Genomic DNA, 25098 nt, shown 5'->3' with positions numbered 1-25098 from the left:
TCTTCAGGTCCTGAGTTTTAAATTACTCACTAATTCAACCAATATCTCCTGAATGGTTTACAAGCACTGGGCAGTATTTCAGGTGAAGGAGGAGAAACTTGAAATGTTGGGACTTGGGAAGAGTTAGAAAGGACGTTGGTAAGTGTTGGGGAGTCAGCGGTAACTTGCAGGAGTCACATTTCTCAGAATAACATCTTCAAGCAGGGAGACACATAGCATATCAAGAAATACATAGTAAGCCAGAGGGTAAGGAGGATGACAGGCACCTGTAGGTGGGGTATAGCAGGCTGTTTTATTAGAGAGTAGATGTATATTTACTTCACATGTATAGAGACAGAAAGAACACAGAAGACCTAGGTCCCCTGCATCATCAAACATTTTATAGCCACAAGTTCTGTGCATCTAAAGATATAACCAGCAATGAGAAGACAACACTTGAAATGGGAGAAGATACTTACAAATCATCTATCTGACAAGGAGTTAATAGCTGAACTGTATAAAGAATGCCTACAGAGCAACAAAAACAAATAACTGACTAAGAATAAGCAAGGAACTTAAGCAGACACTTCTCCAGGAATGATATCGAAGGTGTTAAAAATCATGTGAAAAGGTGCCCCATCGAACTCATCATTAGAGAAATGCAAATGACAGTAAGGAAATATTACTTCACAGCCATTAGGATGCTTACTATAGAAGAAACAGAAAATAAGTAGTGTTAGTCAAGTTGTACAGAAACGGGAATCCTTTGCACTAGGGGGTGGACTGTGAGGTGGTACAGTGTCTGTGGAAAATAGTGTAATGATTCTCCTAAAAATTAACAAAAAAGATCACTCTGTGATTCAGCAATCCCACTTAAGGGTGTAGTTTGTACAAAAGAACCAAAAACAGGATCGTGAAGAATTCTCCACACATGTCTGTCCTAGCAGCATTACTCTCAATAGCCAGGAAGTGGAAGCAACCCCAAAGCTCATTAACAGAGAAATGGATAAACCAAATGTAGTGTGTGCATATAACACGACATTATCCAGCCTTAAAAGGAAGTTCTGACACACACTAAAGCACAGATGGACCCCGAGGACACTATCTTAAGTGAAATAAGCCAGTCACAATAAGACAAAACTGTCTGAATCAGTCTACAAGTGATGGGAAATAGTCAAGCTCATACACACACAAAGAAGAACAGTAGTTGTCAGAGGCTATGGGCAGGTAGAAATGGAGAGTTGTCTTAATGGGCCTGGAGTATGAGCTTGGCAGGATGAAAGAGCTCTTAAAATTGTTTATACAATAATGTAAATACACTTAACATTACTAGACCATACACATAAAAGGTGCTGGGGACTGAGCCCATGTACCTTAGCACTAAATTACAACCCCAAGCCTTTTTTATTTCCTTTTTTTGAAACAGGGCCTTACTAAATCACTAAGTTGCCCAAGTTCAGCTTGAACTTGTAATCCTCCTGCCTCAGCCTGCTAAAATATTGGGATTACAGGAGTGAATCATGACACCTGCTGAGATGGTGCATTTTATGGATGTGTTCTAACAATGCCACAGAATTTTCAACTAAGGAACCCCGTCAGGCACTCATATGGGTACATATCTAATGCAGCTCATCTTACCTGAAATATTGAGACAAGAATCGAGTATCCAGCATGAGCATAACCAAGGCACACAGACAACCCTCTAGAAAATTCTCATTTCATTATATGGTTTCTATCTGGATTCATCCTCTTAGAAAAAACTTATTCTATGCCTGCTAGTTAGTATTAAGGACTAAGAGAAAAGACAAGAAATCCGTTTTCACCACACCTGTATTTCAGAGGAGGAGCTCACAATAACTCAATAGTAGCTTAATAACTGCAGGTAGCAACAAATGCCACCATGATAATGTGGAAGTGCCGGGGGATGGAAGGAGGGACGCCAACTCAGAGGAGGGGATGGGAGAGCTGATTACAGATCATGAGCAGAAGGCAGACCTGCCCCGACCTAGGCAGGAGCTGGCAGTGTTGGGGAGGAAGGAGATGCAGCTTAAAGGGGGACAGGACCAGAGGTCGCAGAACCTTGCTCGTTTGCAGGGCTCTAAAACAGTAGCACTACCCCCACTATGGAAACTAGTGTGGAGTTCCTCCCAAACTAAAATAGAAATTCCATTCGACCCAGCTGTGTCTCCTCGGTATCTTCCCCAAAGAGCTAAAGTCATCATATTCAGTGATCCATGCGCACTGGTGGCTGCAGCAGCACAGCTCACAATAGCTGAGTCATGGAAATGGCCTCTGTGTCCATCAACAAATGGATGGGAAAAGAAAATGTGTTATTTACACACAACGTGGCACTACTCCACCAATCCTTAAAGGATAAATTTGAGTCATCTGCAGGACAATGGATGCAACTTGAGAACATAATATTTGTTGTCATTGTTGTGTTTGGTACTGGGAATCGAACTCACCACCTCGAGCTTGCCAGGCAGATGCAGTGCTGCTGAGCTAGATCCCAGCCCTGACACCATGTAAAGTAAAGTAAATCAGACACAGAACCTTAAATATTGCCTGGTTTCTCTTACATGAGAAACCCAAAGGATAAATAATTTAAAGAGCAAAATGAAAGGCAGATTATAGCAAACAGGGAGGTAGACTTTCCGCAGATGGGCAAGGGACCCAGATGTGGGGGGAGTGGGAAGGAATACAGAAATAAAAAGGATTAAGATGAGATATGTGTACGTGCCAACTCCTTACAATGGATATATTCATTAGGTCCTGTAACAGTACTAATAAAATTATAAATTAAATTTTAAACAAAACAGTAATCCCACAATAAAAAAACTAATACTGAAAACAAACAATAATGAAATTCAGCCTCGTGTGGTAGTGCACACCTGTAATCCTGGCCCTCTGAGGCAGGAGGATCACACATTTGAGGTCTTCCTGGGCAACTCAGCAAAGTGCTGTCTCAAAATTTTAAAAAAAGTGGGGGGCAGATATTGGGAATATGATTCTGTGGTAAAGTGCCCATGGGAACAATAACTTCCAAATTCATTTTATTCTACCTGACCTATACAGGCACTGGGGGGATTTAAACAGCAGTATAGTGAGGTGATATGATTTATATTTGTAGTGGTAATGCAGGCTACATATGGAGAATGAACTGTCATATAACGCAAAATATTAGTAATTAATATATATATTTATGGATGTTACAAAGAACATTTATTCTTGTTATTACGTAAGTAGACAGTTCTGCTTGGTTGTTGTTTTGGTGTCGCTGCAGGAACTCAGGGCCTTTGCACGGGGCTACATCTCTTTTAATTTATTTTGAGACAGGGTATTGCTAAATTGCCCAGGCTAGGCTCAAACTTGCAATTCTCCTGCCTCAGGCTTCCTCTGTGCTGGGATTACAGGTGTGTGCCACCGTATCTGTCTCAAAGAGAACATTTTGTTTGTTTTGGAGACCCAGTCTTACTATGAATTCCAGGCTGGGCTTAAACTCCCAGCGATCCACCTGCCTCAGCATCCCGAGTGCTGGGTTGCAGGCGTGTGTGCACCCAAGTGTGGCAGGAGGATTTTGAAGACTGCGGCAGCCGGCGGGGTGGGGCCATAGCTCCAGTTGGGCAGGGCAGGGGCAAGGGTCAGTGCCACATTTCAGAGATGCGCCCAGACCTTTTGAAACTGCTGCGGGGGTGTGAGCTGCAAGGAGGGGAGGAGACTAAAGGTCACCGCTTGGGCATGAGGGGGACACTGTCCTCGGGACTGAGATATGGAGGAATGACTGCATTATTACCTTACTTTCTTCTGATTAACTGCTCTGTAGGGAGGAGTTGGCGAGCCTTTCATTTCAGAGCTTTTGGAGAGGGATCGCCTAGGGCGAATGGAGGCAGGGCCTGGAAACCCTGCGGCTGGGTCTGCAGGTGACCACCTCAGGAGCTGGAGAGCAGGGCGGCCCTGGGGCCGCTTTCTGGGCTCTGTGGACAAGGCCGGGCAGGAAGCAGACGCGGACCACAGCTCCTCCAGCAGGGCTGGCGCAGCGGTGGTGTCTCCTGAGTGTGGTCCAGGCAGGGCTCGAGGTGGGGCAGGCCCAGCTGTCAGCTCTCTGCGAAGGGTGTGCCAGGACAGTCGGTGCCTGGACTCTGGGCTGCGGGAGCCCCTAAGATTCCACAGAAATTTGAACCACAGTAACCCATGGAGGCTGTCGTGAATGTAGATTCCAGGCTCTACCACCAGAGCTTGGGGGTGGAGGGGGAGAGACCTCAGAACTGGGAACTTTTGAGAAACACCCTAAATATTGTGGTGTAAATGGTGCAGGAAGCACAGCTTGGGAAAGCCACAACAAGGTCTGTCACTCCTTTCAAGACTATAAAATCCTATTCCGTCTACTTGAAGCCATGCACAAAGCCCCTCTGGACCAGCCTGGTAGGGTGCATTAAGGCCTGGACCAAAGAGCTCGGCTTTTCAGCCCCCGGCGGCCAGGCCCATGTACCTGGGCCAACTGCTCATCCCTCAAAGTGCCTGCTCTTTCATCTGCAAAATGGGCACATGGTGGCATTTTGTGGGGGTTTTTTTGGTACAGGGAATCGAACTCAGGACCTTGTGCTTGGCAGGCAGGCACTGTGCCACTGAGCTATCTGCCCAGCCCTCATGATAGCATTCTGTATGAACTTGAATCCTGAATTTTTTTTTTTTTTTTGGTCTTTTTGAGACAGGGTCTTGATACACAGTTCAGGCTGGCTTTGAGCTCACTTTGTAGCTCAGGCTGGTCCCAAACTTGCACCGATCCTCCTGCCTCAGCCTCCCAAGTGCTCAGATTACAGGCATGTGCCACCACACCTGGCTTGAACCTTGACATTTTGAAATACCACTACATTCAGTATCAGTAAGGATGTCCCTTGTATGTAAAAATTAAAGGAATATGAATAGCATGCATCTGAATGGTACCGATGAACCACACGACCTCAGAGCTAGTGTCCTAACGTCTATACCACATTTACAGCTGCCACCTGGGATCCACATGTTCATGAGAAACAAATATCCACCCTTCGGGGTCATTCTGTTGTAATCTATGCCACTGTTCAGGAACCCCGAAGTCCTGAGTGGGGCTTGGGTGGCCGTGGAGCTGTTCTTTTAATGATCAGTTGTCCTGTGAAGACAACAGCACCATACAAGTACTGATATGGCAGCAGTGCAGTGGTGGAACGGAAAAGCCACTGTCAGAGTGAAGCCCTTTTAAGTGAAGAAGCAAAATTTAGACAAGACAAAAGGTATGTGTTTGTTTGTTTTGTTTAAAATTATGTTTCAAAAGACAAAATTACATGGATAAAGACTGCAGGTTTTGAAAACACGTGTCTACTTAATATTTACTCCTATGGGAAAGTGGAAGATTTATAAATGTTCTGCGCAATGTGACTATTTTGAAATATTCAAGGAACCTATCCATCTAACAAAAGGTGACATTTTATCTAGGATTTTCTTCGGAGATCTGCTGTAAGGATGAGTAAGAGAACTAGGAACAACCTGGTATATGTGGTACCTAAGCTGCTTATTGGTTTTGAACATTTAGAAGAAAACCTAGAACTAGTTTCTCTAAACAGCACGTTTTCTTTTTTGGTTTTTCTCCGGTACCGGGAACCGAACTCATGTCCTTGTGCTTGCTAGGCAGGCGCTTTTGCCGCTGAGCTAAATCCCCAGCCCTAGAACTAGTTTCTCTAACACAGAGGGGATTGTTCATTTTAAATCAAGGTATTACACATTTTTTGAAGGATGGAGTTTCCTCGGAGGGCTTCTTCCTGTTTCTGCTTCTGCCTCAGGCTTGGATAAGTTACCTAAAAGTTACTCTTATGGCACCTCGGAATCCACCGGTCCAATCTTTCTTTCCCTTTACATTATGTGGTTTTGATCAGATGGTTTTAAGCAGATACCCCTGGATTTTGCATTCTACTCATGAAAGCAAATGAACCTCTTGTGAGGCCACGAATTCTCTTTTAGAAATACCCTGTATCAAATCCAGTCCCTGTTCATGCACCTTGATTTACACATTTTTTGAAGGATGGAGTTTCCTCGGAGGGCTTCTTCCTGTTTCTGCTTCTGCCTCAGGCTTGGATAAGTCCATGCACCAGGGCTGTCTTCTGACTACAGGATCACAGTTGTCTGAATGGCCTGTACACATGGCAGCTCAGCAAGGTAATTATTCTCCCTCTTGGACTTGCTCCACCATGGAAGCAATAAAAGGCTTCAGGAAGGCTTCCAGGCCCAGTCGTCTCCCACATGACTGTGAAAACCTTGAATGAGTCTCTCCCTGTGCACCTGTCGTACTCATTACTGTCACGGCAGAAAGAGCAGCCCTTACCTCATCACATTTGGGTTTTTAGATGAAAATGCAGTAATTTAAAGTTTCTAGTGGGAAGAAGGAGATCTTTTTAAAAAAAAACAAAAACAAAAACAAAAAAACTCCTCTTATTATCTGGCTGGTTCTCAGTACCAAATACTTCCAATCAAAGGGATTTCTGGTAGTTTTGTTTCATCAAAAGATTGAGGATTTTATTCTTAGTAATTAGAGTCAACTTTTTTTTTTTTTTTTTTTTTTTTTTTTTTTTTTCAGATTCCTGCCCTTTGGAGGAAAGGTTGTGAATAAGCACACGGTTTTATGAAATCTTAAAGAGTGTTTAAACTTTAAACCTACTTAGGAATTCTAGACTACCTCATAGAGCAGTGGTGGTGAACCTCTTAGGGCTTTCAGTGAGAACAAACAGCTTGCTGTCGCATGCGTGCTGTGGGTTCGCCACCACTGTCCTAGGGTGTTGCCCAGCAAGGAAACAAGATAACGGCTGGCCAGCTTGATGCAGCCCTGACCTTTAGTTTGGAAACTTTCAGGCCCCTCAGACATTCCCAGCCAAAGCTTCTGGTGGAAATGGATGTAGGGTTATTGTCACCAATACTGAACAAAGGAATGAGAAGGAACCCTAATTCTATCAAAGCACTGGGATTAGCATTTACTTGGACCTGGAGTATTTAATATCAAGACTTTTTTTCTTTTTCTTTTTTTTTTTTTTTCTGATACCAGGAATCAAACTCACGACCTCGCACTTGCCAGGCAGGCACTGTGCCGCTGAGCTAAATCCCTAGCCCCTTCTTTTTTTTTTTTTTTTTTAAATATCAAGACTTTTCAGTAGAAGTTAGCCAGAACTTTGGCTAAGAAATTTCTCTTTCCTCTAAAAAGATCTGCTCAAGTCTTTTTCATTTGGGTTTCTCACTATTTACCCCCCTTCTAGCAATGATATTTTGATAACTATTTCAGGTGATTATCATATATTTAACTTAGTATAAAATGCCTAAACAGGCAAAATTAACCAAGCAATAGAAGTCTCCTTTGTGTAACCAATAAGAAGGTGGTGGTTTGTGAAAACATTCATGTAGCCAACTATAAACGTAGGCACACTGCTTATAAATTCCAAACTGAAACATGGTTTCAGAAATGTTGACCAAGGCCAAACTTCTCAATTTTCTAACTGAAATTCACCTATGGATCTCATGCTTTTTTAGTGATGCAAGCAGAAAATTAGACACCATCCATGAACACTGTAGATTATACTTATGAAACCCTTATCCAGTGAGAACTTTTGAATAGACTGGCCAACTTTCTTAGTCAAAACCACTCATTATTTTAAGCATGTCACTGTCATATCAGGCAGCAAGATAAGCCAGGCATGGTGGTACATGTCTATATTCCCAGCAGTCTGGGTGACTAAGGCAGGAGGATTATAAATTCAAGCCCACCCTTGGCAACTTTGTGAGACTTTGTCTCAAAATAAAAAGAAAATGACTAGGGATATAGCTCAGTGCAACACCCCTAGGTTCAATCCCCAGTACCATTCCTCCCCGCATCACAGCAAACCTCACAAGTTGTAAATGTCACAGAAGCACCATTCCTATCTAGGAAGACTGCAAGGCTGCATGATTAGCACAGCAGGATGAAGATGAAAATAAAGATGTTGACAGTGGAGTAGCAGTATCAGTAATAGTAGTGATGTGGACAAGACGAGTATTCAGGTATTCAGAGAGCACACAGTTCTGCTTTTAAGGTTATCGTCCTTGGGGAACAGAATGGGCTGTAGGGATTATTGCCTGGATTTTACTGTAAAGAAGATTTTTAAACTTCTCTAAGCCTAGATTTTCTCATTTTTAACATGTGAGCAAAGCACAGGCCATAAGGCAGCCTCAAAAATTAAATAAGACAAAATACGTATAAGGAGAGCTTATGATCATCCCAGGCACCCATGAATAATGTGTATTTCTGGCTCTAGCTTTGTAAGATTAAACAGAGCAGTTCTACCTGAAATACTTCCCACTACCCCGCAGAGCCCTGCCAGGTTTTGCGTACTAAGGTAGGAGTGTAGAGCAGGTGACATCCTACCTGCAGGCTCCCTTGAGCAGAAAGAGTTATTGTCAGTCATTCACCGTTCCTCAACTACCTAGCAACAGTAGAAACGGAATTAAAAGTAGAGCATCTTCTACTCCCATTTCTGCTGACCATAACTCTTACAAGATGCAACCTGAGCTCCCCACCAGTGGCATCCTACAGGTAAGGCTGCCACACACAGCTTGCAAGATGTACTGTCTGCCCAGCTATACACTGAACAGAGGCATCGCTGTGGGTTACACTTGGTGCCAAGCTGGACATGCAGGAAAGTGACAGAGGTCTTCCACATAGGGTCAAGGGAGTAACTGGTCCTTCCGGAAGCTCTAAAGAACTGGCTTTCCTGGGTTAGAACTCACTTCAGATCCAATTTCATTTGCAGGCTTATCTTGTGTGCACGAATGTGAAGGAAGAAATACTGAATGTTTTTCAAAGGGAGAGTAGAAAGAAAAACATTCAACAGGTCAGGCAAAGATGGAAAGAGACATAACTAATGTGCATCTGTCTTTACTGTTAATGACTTCCAACTTAGTCCTACTCTACAAATGTAAGGGCCTGTGTCTTTAAGAAAAACAGCACAACACAAATACAGTCAAGAGGCTTAGCCCCCACTGGCTAGAGAGAGCTCAAGTGCAATCTCTTCCCACTTGGGTGTGATGGAAAATGGGCTTGAAATTGCAGTAGAAGGTAGAAAGACTCTCACACATGAAGTTAAGACGGGCTTCCTGGAGCGGGGCTGCCCACAAGACTGCAAAAGTCCACAAGCAGTGGTGCCGAGCCCTCAGCATGCGTGCCACAATGGGCTATTTGTACCCTTGAAAGCTCTAAAAAGGTTTGCCATCACTGTTCTAGAGTTTTTATCTGTATTCCTTTTTTTTTTTTTTTGGTTTTTCTCCGGTACTGGGAACCGAACTCACGACCCTGTGCTTGCCAGGCAGGCGCTTTGCCGCTGAGCTAAATCCCCAGCCCCTATCTCTATTCCTTTTAAAGGTTGAAATTAGGGTTTTTCCTCAGCTCTTCTTTCTTAAGCTATGCAGCCTTGTCCTGAAGAGTTATATATCTATTTTTATTTCATCAACTTAGTATAAACTCCAATTTGAAGCTGAACCCTTTTGGAAAGCACATCCTTGCCTCTAGCATAAGAGGACTCTGAATAGCTAATGATTCCTTATATTTTCAAATCCTAAGCAATTCTGTTAAGCTGTGTTGAAAATTTCTCTTCCAGCTCTGGGTTAGCACAAATACCTAGAATCAATGAACATTCTCTTTCAGCTTCTTTAATAACCCTGTACATCTACTGTTAAATTACTAACACCTATCTACTTCTCAGGACCAAAACAAAAAAAAAAAAAAACAAAAAAAAACACCCAAAATACAAAAGCCATTTGTTTGTCTACCACCGTAGAAATGAAATGAAAGGAATAAGAGAAAATCATTACTTTATTACACTGTTAGGAAATTGCAGTGTTCATGCAACACAGTATTATGCTTCAAATCAATCATTTTAATTACACAGCTTTGATTCTAAATCCTGGGACTCTGAAATCTATAAAGCACCATCTCCACCGACAATGAATGTGATGATGATTGTTTGGGTAGGCAGCCTTCAGCAAGCATAACAATTTGGTTATAAGTAATAATAAGAAGGGATCAAGCAGCCTGCACCAATTCTCACTTGTATATTTTTTGCACAAATGGTTAGAAGTTCCAAAGAGAGCTAGCTACAAATTCAACAAACCCACTCCCGGTGGCACTGCAGAAAGAACTGCTGGTTTTGAAAGGAGAAAAACTGGAGATCTCAATGTCACATACAAAACTCAAGATCCTGATCACCTGTCAATACCATAGCATCAACAGAAATCGACAAACACAATTTGGAGCCTTTCACTAAAGTGCAGAGAGTAAAAATGGAAAGTTTTCCTGTAAGAGTGTTCAGTAGTTTCAAACAGAGGCCTGAGTGAGTTTCCTTGTGTGGGATCAGGATGAGTTTCACTGTTGTAACAGCAGCAGGGAACCGCAGTGTGGATGGCCAGTGTCCCTATGGTAAATCCTGATCCTGTTTCCTTTCTGTCGCCTTCCACACACATCCACACCTGCACGTCGAGAGAGCTCTTCTCCTGCTCTCTAATGGGAATCTCTGGGACTGAAACTTCTCGTCTTTGTCTTTCCTGACAACCTGCAGCTGTGGCCACCTTAGTTCAGCAGTGAGTTAGCATCACTAAATACAATGAGACAAATCCCCCAAAAGTTCATTTGGTAGGTCTGATGGACTTCTTAAGGATTCAAAATCTTGTAGTTATACACACACACACACACACACACACACACACACACACACACCACCCTACCCCACACCAAACTCTACTATCAAGAATGACCCTTTAAGGATTTATGAGGCAACACAGAAAGTTTACAAACACTACAATCTGTAACTAAATCTTAATTCGCAATAACCACTCAATGCTGAAGGTGTTAATGCGTGTACATCCTAATCTCCATGCAGTATCTTCTAGGAGCCTCATGTTATTTTTCAACCAACAGTATGCCAGCTATCTAAATACTCATTTATTTGGTAAAGATTTCAAACATCTTACATGGCAGCGTTTTCGAGTTGTTTTAGTATCTGTAATATAAAGATATTGTAGAAGTCACGTCTTTGTCTGACCTCGAATGAATTAACTGCATGACAGAAAATTAAAATAATAAAACTTTAACATTAAATTACTGGGAGAGGCACACACCAAAATACTAAAAATATCTATGGATAATGACAGTAATGACTTCTGGTATATGCTTGCCCAGAGAATCTGCACATTTATAACTAGAGGAGGAAATTCTATGACTTGAAAAAATAGGTGCTGGATAGCATCTGCGGTGGTCAATCAGATAGCTTTCCCAGTGGTTAATAAGAAAGAGTGAGGCAGGCTCTAACGAGAGGCACTCTCGGCAAACACTCAGCTCTGCAGCTCTCTGGTAGGCTGCGACATGCAGACACCAGGCAGGGCAAGGCCAGCCTGCCACACCGCCCACAGCCCACAGTGACGTCCGCAAAGCAGGCTGGTGTCCTCCTCAGTCTGCTTCAGTAAACACCTTCCCAGCAGCTGTGAGCTCTGCCTCATCCTGGGACATCTTGATGCAAAGCAGAAAAACTTTCTGTATTTCCCCTTTGAGAAATACTCACAGTTGCTAGCAAGTCTCTGCATTTTCTTTGCCCTTACTAATTTTTTAAAAAAATTAGTAATCTTTTTAAAAAAAGAGGTATGTGCTAATAAGCACCTACTTGGGCTCTAGACACAGTGGGAAATTAGACACAAACATTCCTGCCCTCATGAGGCTTAGAGTCCACGGGAGGGACAGAAAATGGACAAGATAAGTAGCACATCGGGTAGGCGGGCCAGGAGGTGTGAAGTGCAAAGGAGAAAAAGGAGTTGGGAGAGGCGGTAAGTGGTGTGGATTTTGTAGGGAGCCAAGGCTGATGAAGATCTAAGGGAGGTGAGGGCAGGGCAGGCCTCAGGGAACCGGGAAGGGCAGACACTTTGGTGTGGCGTTTAAGGGATACCAAGGAGGTCAGAGTGACTCAGAGAGGTCAGGCAGCAGCGAAGGTCATGCTGTGGGCCCTGCAGGCTACTGGAAAGCTCCTGACATTACATGGCGTTCATCCCTACTTTCCTGATGCATCTTTATGCCCACAAGGAAAGCCTGATGATGACAGATGAAGGTTGGGCTCAGGTGTGTCAGAGGCAATTGACATAAGAAATACAGAGTAAAGAAGTGAAACGATGCATGCTTGTCATCCCAACACACTGGGAGGCTGAGGCAGGAGGACCTCAAGTTTGAGTCTAGCCTGGCCAAATTACTGAGATGCTGTCTCAAAATAAAACATTAGGAAATAAAGAGTTGAGGGTATGGCTCAGTGGGAAGGCCCTGAGTTTAATTCCTAGTATGGCCAAAGGGGGGAAAAAAACAGAAATGACTAAAATCATTTGTTACAAATGACTGGAGATCTGGCCAAGTGCTGGATTTCTATTCATTAATTCAAGAACTGTGTGCAATGGGTGCTTCAAGGGCAAGAAGAGACTATTCTTGCCTTAGAGAACTTACAGTCTCCCAGGAGGTGTGACAGTCTAGAGCAGTAGCGGGGAATCTATGGCCCAAGGCTGTTTATTATCACTGAAACCTCTGATAATATGGGTTCACCAGCACAAGTCTAGAGTCTGGTTATTGATGAGACAGGAGGATGTTTGTGGGAAGATGAGCTATGGGCTGAAATGATCAGAGAAGCCGCTACAAAGAAATTCTGTTAAGTCTCAGCAATGGCTAAGGTTGAAGGGGGACAAATGGGAAAGAATGCAGAAAGAGATGTGCATTCAAAAAGGAAAGAGGGGGGCTGGGGATTTAGCTCAGCGGCAAAGCGCCTGCCTGGCAAGCACAAGGTCGTGAGTTCGGTTCCCGGTACCGGAGAAAAACCAAAAAAAAAAAAAAAAAACAAAAAGGAAAGAGGAATGGGCTTTTCATGCTAGTTCAGAAGGAGATGTGTGGACAGGCAGCAGGGAAAGGTAGGTCAGGGAAGACGTTAAGCTTTTATGGCTACACTCAGTTCTTCACTATTGGCAGAGGAGTTTCAGCAACTGGTTAAGCAGGGAAATGCTATGGGATGGAGGTGGCGCGTTGGTGTGCAGGTGCGATGTGGCATTTATCTCGCCTTGGTTATAATTACTTGGATTGGGAAAACACTGAGGGACAGCAATGAGTGCTTGGAGTATCTACGGAAATGGCGAGGTGCTGACCATGCCCTGGTGACACAGCCTGGGACCTCGCAGGAAGCATTCCTTGCAAATCCAGAATGACCTCACAGATCTTCACCAGGATGTGACAAATTGTGGTAAAAGGATATCAACAGAGGACCCCACTTGGATACTTTAAGTTTGAGTAACTATGCATCTCCTGTTGGAATGGAGCAAGCAAGGAAGTTTCATGCAAGGTCAACACTAAAGATAAAGATTCCTCTTTGGTAAGTTGGCAAACAATCTTGATAGTCTTGCTTTTCTGTACTGAACAGAATGCCATGTTAGCATTTAAACTGGGATGTTTCTGAGAGTGAACTGGGAGCTACTGATAGTTACACAGAAGCCCTAAGCAGAATAGTAAGGCTGCCTGAGGTCAGAAGGGACAGACCCATTCCTAAGCTCCAGGTCTTACACTCAAAGCATGGAAAGTTGCCACTTCTTATTTTTATTGTTGCTTGTGGCTTTTCAAAAAGAGTGAAGTGATTCAATTAGTGTCACGTTATTGTGATTTTTAGAGTAGGTGGATCAAGTCCAGGCGAAAGATCCAGCTTTAGACATCTCCAAAATAAAGAGAACGCTTTTTGGAGAAATGGCTGATCTAGTTCTGGATAAAGAATAGCCAATGTGTTTGGCTGGCAACATCTTGTCAGATGACAACAAAGCAAACAAGCTGCCAGGGTGCAAAACAACAGCAAAGGATTAAAATACATCAAAATCAAATATATCTCAAAACCATCGACACATTAAAAATCTGTGAGCTCATAATGCTTAAGAAGACAGGCCTTATAGTTCACATGAAAACAATATTCAGCAATGATGAGCAAATGGGTGTTTCAGGTACAGGGCTCCAAGGTAATGGAAATGTACACATCCTAGAAGTCTCCTGGAAAAGTCCTCTTTCTCCTGGTCATTTTTAACAAACGTTAGTGACCAACAAGGTTGCTAACAAAGCCATCTATTTCTGCTTAATGGTAGAAGAGTTACCACAGAATAGGAACAAATCAAAATGGATACTCATAAACACTAAAATGAATGGTGTTCTGGACTCCAACCAGAACTCCCCCAGCTCCAGGTGTCAACCTGCCACTTTGATAAGCAAATCACAAATAAAACAGGTGCCTTTGTTGGTGCTGTAGGTAAATTCTGGCACCCGCGTGGACTCCAGCTGTGTGTTAATTAGTCTTGTGATGGCCTATTTCACCAAATATGACAAGCCCGGAAATGCCCCATACAGTCCAGAGGAATGTGTCTGCGTGTTAGGGGCCAGGCGCCCCTACAGACACCAGGCCTTCTTCCGACAGCCTCTGCATTGAGTTCTGCAGATGTCAAGTCAGACCTGGCCACACACCATATGCCTGCAAGTCGGTTCGGGGAGAGAGGGTAGAAGATGCTTTAGGGAGGCAGGGCAAAGCTCTGGTCCAGCACGACAGACATGGGCAGACGTCCAGCCTCCGGTCATATCTAAGCACCACCTTCAGATTAAGTGCTGGTCAGAGCTGGCCCATGACATTTGAAACCTGCTCTCCAATACACATCAACAGTATTCATTCAGCCCTTCACTTTATTTATGTAACAGAAATGAAGGAACTGGTACACTGCTTTCAGTCCCAAAGGTGGAATCTGACCACTGCATGATCAGTTTGGACAGAAACACAAGTGGCCTGAGAACTCCCAAAATATGAGAGTGAGTACGTCCTGGCCCAGAGGCACAGTGAAGGCTTTCTTTCTGAACGTAACTTTATTTTATGTCCACAATACATTCAATAATCAAAAATACCAAACATAAAATAAAACACTCAAGTACTCTTTGTTTCAGCAAATACAATGGATGGATGAATTTTTGTTAAGAAAATAATCAGAACCTACCTGAAGACTGCGAGGGTCAGCGACCAGAGCACTAATGGCTTCCTCAGTTCAAACTTCGCCCGTTTGTTCATTAGGTGCCGACCACCAAATATAAAGGCAGCATACAGAGCGGAAAACAGGAAAGACTTCTTCCTACGAACAGACAAATAAGCAACACCTCATGAAGTCAGAGTCCTTCAGCAGTTTATTTTTATTCATTGGGCAACATTAACTCTTATATCAGCTCCCTTTTTCATAAGCAGTAAAAACACGCTCTTGGGAACACATCCCCTTGAGAGAACAACTTTGGTTCTCATGGTGACATGGTGTCTGGATGGAGTCCCCTGGACTTAGGGTTAGCATTAGGGTTAGTCCCTTGGCAGGCTGCCCAGCACAGGAAGTCAAATGTCAGTAGAGATAGATTCTCTCATTAAAATCCTCAACAATATAGCACTGAGGTAAAGAAAGTCACCATTTCAATTAATTTTATTCTTTAGCATTTGAGTTAGTTTGAGTAGATGAATTTTAAAAATGATTGTTTTTATTGCCAATATCTGATAATAAGGTTGTATACTGGGACAAGAAAGCCATTTAAAATTGAAACTTCCTGGTAGGATAATGGTCTAAACAATAACCTTGGAGTAATAACTGATAATTAAAAACACTAAAATACAAGTTATAGGATGTAGGATGCCCAACATGGATTCTTGAAACCTTCTTCAAAATGGCCAGGTAGCCAATATTAACCTTCATAAAAGTCATCATTGTTAACTATACAACAGGAAGAACACAGAATCACCTGTAGTCCACTGGCCTGGACACTTAAACTAGAATTTAACCAAATCTCTGATCTAACTGCCTGTTTATAGAAAGTATAAGTGATAACGTAAACTGTGGGCCATCCCACAGGACGAGGGAACTTATTCAAGTCAATAGGACAGGGTAAAAATGTGAGGCTATTTTAGATTGAAACCAATTTAAAGCCAGAAGTGGTGGCACACACCTGCAATCCCAGCACTCTGGGAGGCTGAAGCAGGAGAAGTAAAACTTCAAGCCCAGCTTGGGCCACTTAGCAACTTAGCGAGACCCTGTCTCAAAATAAAAAATTAACAAGGCTGGGAACGGAGCTCAGTGCTAAGGCCCTGGGTTCAATTGCTATCTGCAAAAAATCAGTTACTGACACATACTGAAATATTTATGAGTAAAATTACATCTTAGATTTACTTTGAAATACCCTAGGAAACAAAACTACTAAAGTATTACAGTGGAGAGATGAAGGAAGATTGACAAGAGATGATGAAATAGAGGCTAATTATTCTGTCTTGTACACACATGCACACATTGAAAAATATTCCACCAGGCATAGCGGTGCATGCCTGTAATACCAGCACTCAGTAGGCTGAGGCAGGAGGATCACTGCAAGGACCAGAATGTGATATATAGTGAGTTCAAAGCCATCCTGCTTGCACAGTGAGACCCTGTCTCAAAAACAAAAAATCCATAGTGTTTTATTTTTAAGGATGATTCACTGCAGAAGATAACATCTTTATGAGTGATGATTCAGAACATCTACTGGGGCAACATCTCAAGATGTCCACAGATAGGATCACTGTCTTCTGAGTCACTGACCTGGGCTGTTAGGTTTTGATAGGACTAGTAATTCAAAAGTATGTAAGCCAGATAAAGTGGAATTCTTCAGGTCCCTCTGAGCCTGCTGATTTATCACTATCACATAAAAATGAGCAATGGCACCGATAATGCAAAAGAAAAAAGAAAGAGCAAGTTTCTATAGAAATCCAGTCCAATAGCAACAGAGGCCTTGTACATAATTTAAACATCTGTATACATTTCCTAAGACAGCAATGCTTCGCTTGAAATGGGTATTCCCGACTCAGGCAGATCAATAGGGACTGGGTTGCAAAGCAAGTCACAAGACATAATACCAGAGGCAAAATTTGTTAACCGAAAGAGTATTATTTGTAAAGCGATGCATATTTTATTTCTCTAGCAAACGGCATGTGTTGCTGAACCACAGGGGACCTCATCATCTATACAAGCAACATTGCTATTTAAACAAATGAAAACGACCTACTTAAACATCACCTAGGACCATTCCAGGACTCAACTAATAAGCAAAAGCTTAAATCTCCTCTGCCGAGGCTGGCAAACCCTTCTCTTGGATACACAGGGCCTGGCACACAGTAAGTGTTTAATAAATATCTGCTGAACAAGCATTGACTTCTGCTATCAAATTATGGAATGGGGAAAAATAATTATGCATCTGTAACTGCAGGTGCCAAACAAACAGAGAGAATGAACAGTTAGTGTCACTGAGGGCAAACAGTGCTTCCCAGTAACATGTTAATAATGACTGAAGTATTCAGAAAAACACCATGTACATTTTCTTCCTTAAAAAGAAGTAAACTATTTCTGCACTTTAGAGAGACATGGAAAAGTGGGATAGTTTTCATGGGAACTTGATTGAACATTTCAGGAAGAAACTACTTTCAGCTATATATATCCACTACTTTCATTTCTCTTCTAAAATTTGCAAGGGCATAGCATTAAATTACTAATCTCTATACCCATGTAGTATAATATATAAAACATATATACTACATATATATGCATAAAAGCTCAGTATAAGCAAGGACTCATTAAAACAACCTAGTAAGTTAATGTAGGCAACAGTAATAGGAAATACTATAATTCTTCTTCATCCACTGTAAAAGCCGTGACTGCAATCACAGGATCCTGCTTACTGAGTAATTTGTACAGGTAAACACCATGCTAAAAGGCTTTGTTGTTTAATCCTCCTAATACCTCACCACGCAGGTAAAGTATTATCTTTCATTTTGAGATAAAGGACCAAGCTTAGTGGCTGAGTAGCCCCAGATTGTCCTGCTTGCCTGCGGTGAGCATCCAAGCTGGATGTGACCTTACGAGTACGTGGAGTCCTTCGGCCTCTGTGTGACACGATCGACCGCTGGGACCTGAGCAGAACTTTGTTTCCCCAAGTGCCGTATTTTCAAGCCCCGGGACTCTTGTATTCAAACTCTTCATCTCTCTGAGAACACTAAAAACATTCCCTCATTATTATTTCTCTTACTCATTCAGTATAACTCAGACTTGGGTGACGGTAGCTTGAGGTGTATTACTTACAATTCTGCATCACTGAAGTGAAACGAACATTGTTATACAATCCCATCATCATAACATACACCAAAAAGTGTGTCTCAACAACCAAGACAAGAAAAATCTTCTCCTGTTTTTTCTCCAATTTCCTCACTTCTAGAATAAGAACTAGTCCCAACACACCGCTAACTTTCCCATAAGGATCGTTCTCTTTCCTACATGTTTTTAAAGCTCTCTTTAAAAAACTATCAATTCCACAGCAAAGACAACTAAGATAAATGATGGCACAGAATGTGAGTTATAAGGGACCTCAAGGGCAGAGCCTAAATTCCCAGTTTTATAGGAGGGAATAAGGAGCGTGGTGACACTAGTTGTTCGTGGTCACACAGCTGCATATGGACACTGCTCTTCACATTGACTGTGAAGTTGGAATGGCTGCGATAGAGCAGGTGGATAAACTTATTTATGACAGAGCCCATATCTTGGTCCCAGACAGCCAGTGGATGAGGGTGATACTTATTAAAGTTGTTCATTGTATACTGGATAAATCTTCCTCTTGGTAAAATCTAAATAATGCTCCACATTAGTTCAGAATTAAATTTAGGCTTTCTCTCTTAGAGAGGTCACCTAAGAAAGCATTAACTCTTCCCTCTTCAAATGAGTAATTAAAAATGTCCTGGGGCTGGGCTGTGGCTCAGCGGTAGAAGGCAGCTTTCCATGGGTGTGGCCCTGGGTTGGATCCTGAACACCACAAAAACAAGTAAAATGTGTCATCCGTGATCCAAATGTATGATTATTTTTCCATATTTCTTAGATGATGATTTTCTTCAGCAAACTGGACAATTTAAATGGATTAAAACTACCTTTCCTTCTGATAAAGGTTCAATTATTGTCAAGATGAATAATGACTAGCACTAACCTACTTAGTATTTAATGTGGATAGATTATTTCCCTAATGCTTCCACGTTAATTCAATAATACTTCGTCCTCTGGCTGGCATCTAAAGCTGGGAATGATAGTGATACTACACTGTTTTATTACCAGATGATTAGTAATTTCTATGTGGTAAGGACTCGTCTTGCTTAATAAATCTTAAATGTACGATACATAGCACAACCTGTAACTATATGTACTTAATGAGTACTTACCCGGATGGTGATTCCGGAGTTGATTACTAGGTAACCAACCAAATAAAGAGAACACAAATGAAATGCTAATGTGTTTTGAGTTTGCTGAGCCTGTATTTAACTTTTCCCTCTCCTATTTCTGTCATCAACAGTGAGAAAGGGTGAATCTGTAAATCAGCCTATGAATAATAAGCACTGGCTTTATCCACAGAGATCTGTTTTCTCTATTATACTACTTTGTTCTGAAACATTCCTGGGAGATGCTTTTTTTATTTTTTACAAGGACAACTGAACAAGTCTGTTTACGGTTTGTATTTATTGCTCTACCAGGGACACTTCCGAAAGAGGGTATAAATTCAAATGCTTTCTCCCCCCAACTTGTGGGAGTCCCCCGAAACCAGCACTTACATCGAGATCCTGACAGCTATCTTGCACTTCAAGATCTCTTTCTTCAAGAGTCAAATAAGTTTATTTGCTGATGAAGAAACTTGTATGTGGGTAGCATTTCAACACAGAATAATTGCTAATATAAATCTGCTACGACATTGCACTCCCTTCCTTCCTGACTCTCGCTTGCCTAAGTGGCCTTGCTTATCATCTACTTACACAGAGTTGTGAGATTACCAAGCAGCCAGGGAGGGAAGGAGAGTAGGCCTTGATGTGCCCCTGCTCTGGCTGCTATCTACTCAGAGCATAGAAAGTTTCCATGTTCTGAGTGGCAGAGGCTACATCAGGACAGGATGCCAGCTGGTGGGGTCGCCTCTTTAAGATGCTACCCCTTGCTAGTTTAAGTCAGGAAACAACTGGGTTAGGGGCCCAGAGACTGAAAGAGGCTGCACACAACTTCTTGACAACATGATATTCAATGGACATCTATGGTTCTAATTTGATAAGCATATAAAAGAAGGATTTTTGTTTTGTTTTTGTGGTGCTAGGCATTCAATCCAGGGGCTCAAGATGCTAGGCAGGTACTCTGCCAGTGAGTGACCTACATCCCTAGTGACCCCCTCTTAATTCAAATTTATTTTGAGACAAGATCTAAGTTGACTAGACTGGCCTCAAACTTGCCATCCTCCTGCGGTAGCTTCCTGAATAGCTAGGATTACAGATGTGTGCCACTCCATCCAGCTAGAGGGTAAAGTTTTCTTTCTTCTTCCTCTCCCTCCCTCCCTCCCTCCCTCCTTCTTTAGGAGACAGGGTCTTGTTGTGCAGCCTCCAACTCTCAGTTGTCCTGACTCAGCTTTCTAAAAGCTGCAGTTACAGGCATGGCCACAGCACCCTGCTAAAGGAACGTTTTCTTGGGAGGGATCCTGAGGGCTGTGCTCTTGCGGTTCCCGCCAGAGCTGGATTCTGTCACATTCTGGAAGATTTCTCAAGACTTCGAAAACAGGCATTTTTTTCTGTATAAAAAAATAATGACTTTTCAGCAGATTTTATTCTTAACTTATACCTAAAAATTAATTTTATGCCCAGAAATTCTGACAAAAAATTTTTGGGACTAATAATGGAAACACGTCCATAATTAACATAAATGAATAGTGGCTTTAAAATCCTGAGAAGAAGCTGTAAATGAAGAAAAGCCTATTATCCTAATCTGTTCTTCAACCTAGGAACCTAAATGTGTTATTTCTGAGCTTCTTTGAGTTGCAAACACCTTTCTCATTTGCTTCCCCCTCAGCCACTAATTCAGAGATCACAGGTTCTCCTTAGCTATTTTTGAGAAAAGGTGAGAAAACTATGCTTCTATAATTCCGTTTTTCTATCCCTGAAGTAGGCCACGACAAAGTAGAGTTGCACTTAGTAAAACTGACTCAGAAACAGGGCTACCTACCCGTTTCCATTAACCCTTCTCTTCCTAGCGGCCTGGCACAGTGTGGCTGCTCCGTATCTGTGAACTCACCCTTCTTTACCCGGCCACCTTTTTAAAAACCTGAGTGAATTCAGCTTTTTCTTCACAACTGAAAGTAGGATCTTTGGGCCAAGGTGGAGAAAATGCTCTCAAAAAGTAAAACAAAACAAAACCCACGTGTAAAACTTTAGGCCATCTCTTTAATACTTAATCTGGGAGGATTGCAATTAACTGTCTTTGTTTCCTTAGATACTGCTGCTCAACAGCTGATAAAAAATGTTGGCACCCACCCACCCATCCACCTCAACTGGGGTCAGCTCTCATTTGGGTTCACGGGCAGTGTGGGTAGCACACCCCTGAGGTGAAAAAGAATCCTTAGGTAACAGTGTATTCTGCCTCTGCCCAACTAGTTAGAAAGACAGGGAAGCTTACATGATAATAACACCAGCTACAGACAGAAGTAAGGGGAGACGAGTGCAACAGATAATGTTTGATTAAAATTCCAAGGCAGGGCATAATGCTGTCAGGAGAACATGCGCTGTAGAAAAGCAGACTTGGAGGTGGGACTCTTAGGTTCTGGATGGCTGGACAGATGGACGCAAGTTGTGAGCAAGGCAGACAGCACACAGCAGGTGATGTTTCAGACTGGGTGAGACAGAAACTGCAGTTACAGGCGAGGGCGGCAGTGAGGGCTGTGTCTATGCCTCAGGACCAGCAAGTAGTCTCTACTGATAATTAAAGCACAGTATTGAGATGTGTCTTAACCTTCTTTTCCCCTTCCTCCTTCTTTAACAAGGAGGACTGCAATAACACTTATGCGCCTTTGGCTAAGGAAAGAGGAAGAATTACTGCAGTGCTCCAGGAAAACAGGTGCAGAGCTGCTGGCCGGAATCATGGGGAATGGGGGAGGTTTTTGAGCAGAGTAGGGAGAGGAGCAGAATGAAAACGGAGCACATCTCAGGAGAAGCTTGGCCTGTGTTGTGTCTACTCTAAAGGACAGATGTGACTAAGCTGAACTCCAGATCGCAACCCAGTGGATGAACTCACCCTTTCCAGCAATCATTCTCCTGTTGCGAGAACAGCCAGCAAATTGGTGGGTTGAGTGTGGCCTTATTATTTCAGTAAGGCCACTGGGTCAGTGACCTGAAGTGCCTTAACACAGAGAAACGACCATCCCAGCCCTCAAGTACAGCATTTTAGAATGCTGCAAGTATATTCTGTTTCTGTGGATATGGTTTAATAAAACTAACCAGGAAGAACAATTTCTAAGTTACAACCAAAGACTTTAGAAGCTTCCAAATCAAAGAAAGAATTGCGATCCATTCTTTCTTCGATGAAGCTGATAGTTCTGTATCTCCCAAGGAAGAGTAAAGCTTGGCTCACTACCACCCCTGAATAAAAATTCAAAAAAAAACCAAGACCAAACAGAAAACATTACCTGTTATCTTAGACAAATTTTCTACCTGAAAGCTAACCAACAGTGAACTCTGTACTGAGAACAATAATGTATGATTTCTGTTTTGTTGTGAGTACTGCTCTGAGTACTCAAGTGCTGACTACCAGCTTGGTGAGAATTCCCAGAGAATGCTTTCCTGTAACATATCGAATGTGGGTACTCGTCAGAATAAAATATTAAACTCGACTGCCCATTTAAAATGGTAAGTTCTGAATAAGACAAGCAGCATGTAGACACAGAAGCCAGAAAGTGTTCCAGAAGCAATTCAATTCCATTGAATTAATTTCCTTAAAAAAATGCCCTTTGTTCTAGAAATAGAAAGGTATCATCTGAATTTCTAGTGAGATAATCCTCACTTGTTAAGATTATTTTCACATACTATACCAGTATAGCATACTATAATTACAAAAAGTCTTATATTTAAGGCCACTTCAATGATTCTCGTAACTAGGATAAAATTTACCTCTTACAGTCTTAAAATCTATTACATAATATAAACCAGGCATTAGTGACTTATTTTACTGAATTTGAAATTTTGGGGGCCTGAAGTCACACAAAGTCCAACTATGTATTTGTGGCATAGTTGTAGGCTATTTTATTTTCTTTCTGTTTTTAATCTTCTTATCCAGACCATCAGCCCGCAGATTATCAAAATATAAAACTGCAGGATTAGGAGTGGACCTTAGAGATCTTCTAAACTCAACTTATGAACTTCTTTTTAAATCTTTTCTAGGCTGATGGTCACCCAGTTTCTGCAGAATGCAGAAATAACACTGAAGAAAGGGATCTTGCATTCCTTAATTCATGGTCATGTTGTGAAGTTAGGCTTCTTCAAAAGACCTTAACTCTGAAGTCATTCATCTTTTCCCTATGGATAAACAACAGCCCTTAACACATAGGTCCCACCTTACAGTCAAATATAAGTTCCGTCCTTATCTTCATGCTAAAGAAGCCTCAAATGTTTTACAGATACACAGATAACAGATTTATTTCAAGCTGTAGACTAAAACCAGAATTTAAGGCTATGTAAGGACATGATATTCATGACGGAATGGAATCCGGATTTCAGGTTTACAAGATTAAGTCCAATTTAGACACAGATTTTTCTTTGATTTAAATAAACACCAAGAAAAGTAACAGCCACACAGACAACTATATAAACAAGCATAAATATATCCATACCTGTGAGTACTATCTCTAAACTCTAGGATGGAACATTTAATTTGACAGATGATCCAATTCTACTGCAGTTTACCACCACTTTATATTTATATAGCATTTTCCTTTATACTTATTGCCTCACAGATGATGGTAAATAGACAACGGTAAAGAAGCCAGAAAACAGGAAAATGTCATTTTCTGTTTTCCTATTAACTATTAGATAAGTAAATATAGTCCCTTGTCACTAATCTTTCTCTTGATATAAATTTGAAAGAAAACTCGAGAAACTACATTATACCCCAATTGCTATTTCTGGGTTAGAAAGAAATAGCTCATTTCATGGTATAGCTCTTATTTTTTTTTTTTTTTTTGTCAGCAAGATCAAATTTACATTGAAAAATTAAGCTGGAGTAAAAACTAGCCATGACAAGAAGGAAAACATTAATAGCAAAGAGAAAATAACTTCTTAACATTATTTTCACTCATGAGATTATCATGGAATGGCCCAAGAAATGACCATGATTTATTTCATTTTGCTCTTGAAAACAAGAATACAGTGAACTGATTCAGATATTTATGTTTCTCCTTCAAAATCTAAATGTTCTGCTTTTTTAAGGATATAAGTGGGTTCTATTCATTTCCTGAGGCTATTAGAACAAAGACCAGCAAAATAAATGGCTTTAATGACGTGAATTTATTATCTTACGGTTCTGGAGGTCAGCAGTCGAAAATGAGTCTTGGGAGGCTAAAATCAAAATGATGCCAGGACTGCCCTCCTTCTGGAAGGCCCAGGGCAGAATCTGTTTGCTTGCTTTGTCCAGCACCTAGGGGCCATTTGTGATTCCTTGGCTTGTGGCTCATCTGTATCTTTCAAGAGCATTGCTCCAGCCACTGTTCGCATGGTCATCCCTAACTCTGATCCTCCTGTCTCCCTCCTGAATACCCTGTGATTACCATGGGTCCACTGGGTAGTCTAAAACTGTAGTCTAGAAAGTTTGTCTAATTTTAAAAATCCATAAAGATTAGATTTGGCCTATTAATTCCATAATAATCTCCCTAATCTCAAATCCCTTCCCTACCTCTCTTCTGCCATGTTAGACAACACACAGGTAGCAAGGGTTAAAATGTGAACAGCTCTGGAACTACTGGTCTGTTTACCACATGGATTAACCCAAAAGAAAGGCCTATTCTTCTGCACTACATGGACAAGTCCCATATAGAAGTTAATATTTCCTGTCAGTTCCTGGTAGGCTACGTCCAATGCCAGCCTCTTCCTTTCTACTCAAGAAAGCATTTGAGAACGCAAGGGGTTGATAGTCCACTGACAGAAGATTACCTTA

The 25098-nt window shown here is 41.8% G+C and overlaps 1 protein-coding gene across 3 annotated transcripts in view; it reads right to left on the bottom strand.

The window, feature by feature from the left end:
* Elovl6 (ELOVL fatty acid elongase 6) overlaps window positions 1-25098 on the bottom strand; it is a 122275-nt gene that overhangs the window by 25505 nt on the left and 71672 nt on the right. For all 3 annotated transcript variants that reach the window (XM_005406182.2, XM_013505419.1, XM_005406181.2), the window contains exon 3: window positions 15052-15183. In XM_005406182.2, coding sequence (XP_005406239.1) covers window positions 15052-15183 — 132 coding nt within the window. The remainder of the gene's footprint in view (window positions 1-15051; window positions 15184-25098) is intronic.

This window comes from Chinchilla lanigera, unplaced genomic scaffold (genome assembly GCF_000276665.1).
Source record: "Chinchilla lanigera isolate Chin_1 unplaced genomic scaffold, ChiLan1.0 scaffold00095, whole genome shotgun sequence".
Lineage (NCBI taxonomy): Eukaryota > Metazoa > Chordata > Mammalia > Rodentia > Chinchillidae > Chinchilla > Chinchilla lanigera.
The sequence above is the reverse complement of the archived record's forward strand: the minus strand, read 5'-3'. Positions and strand labels throughout refer to the sequence as shown.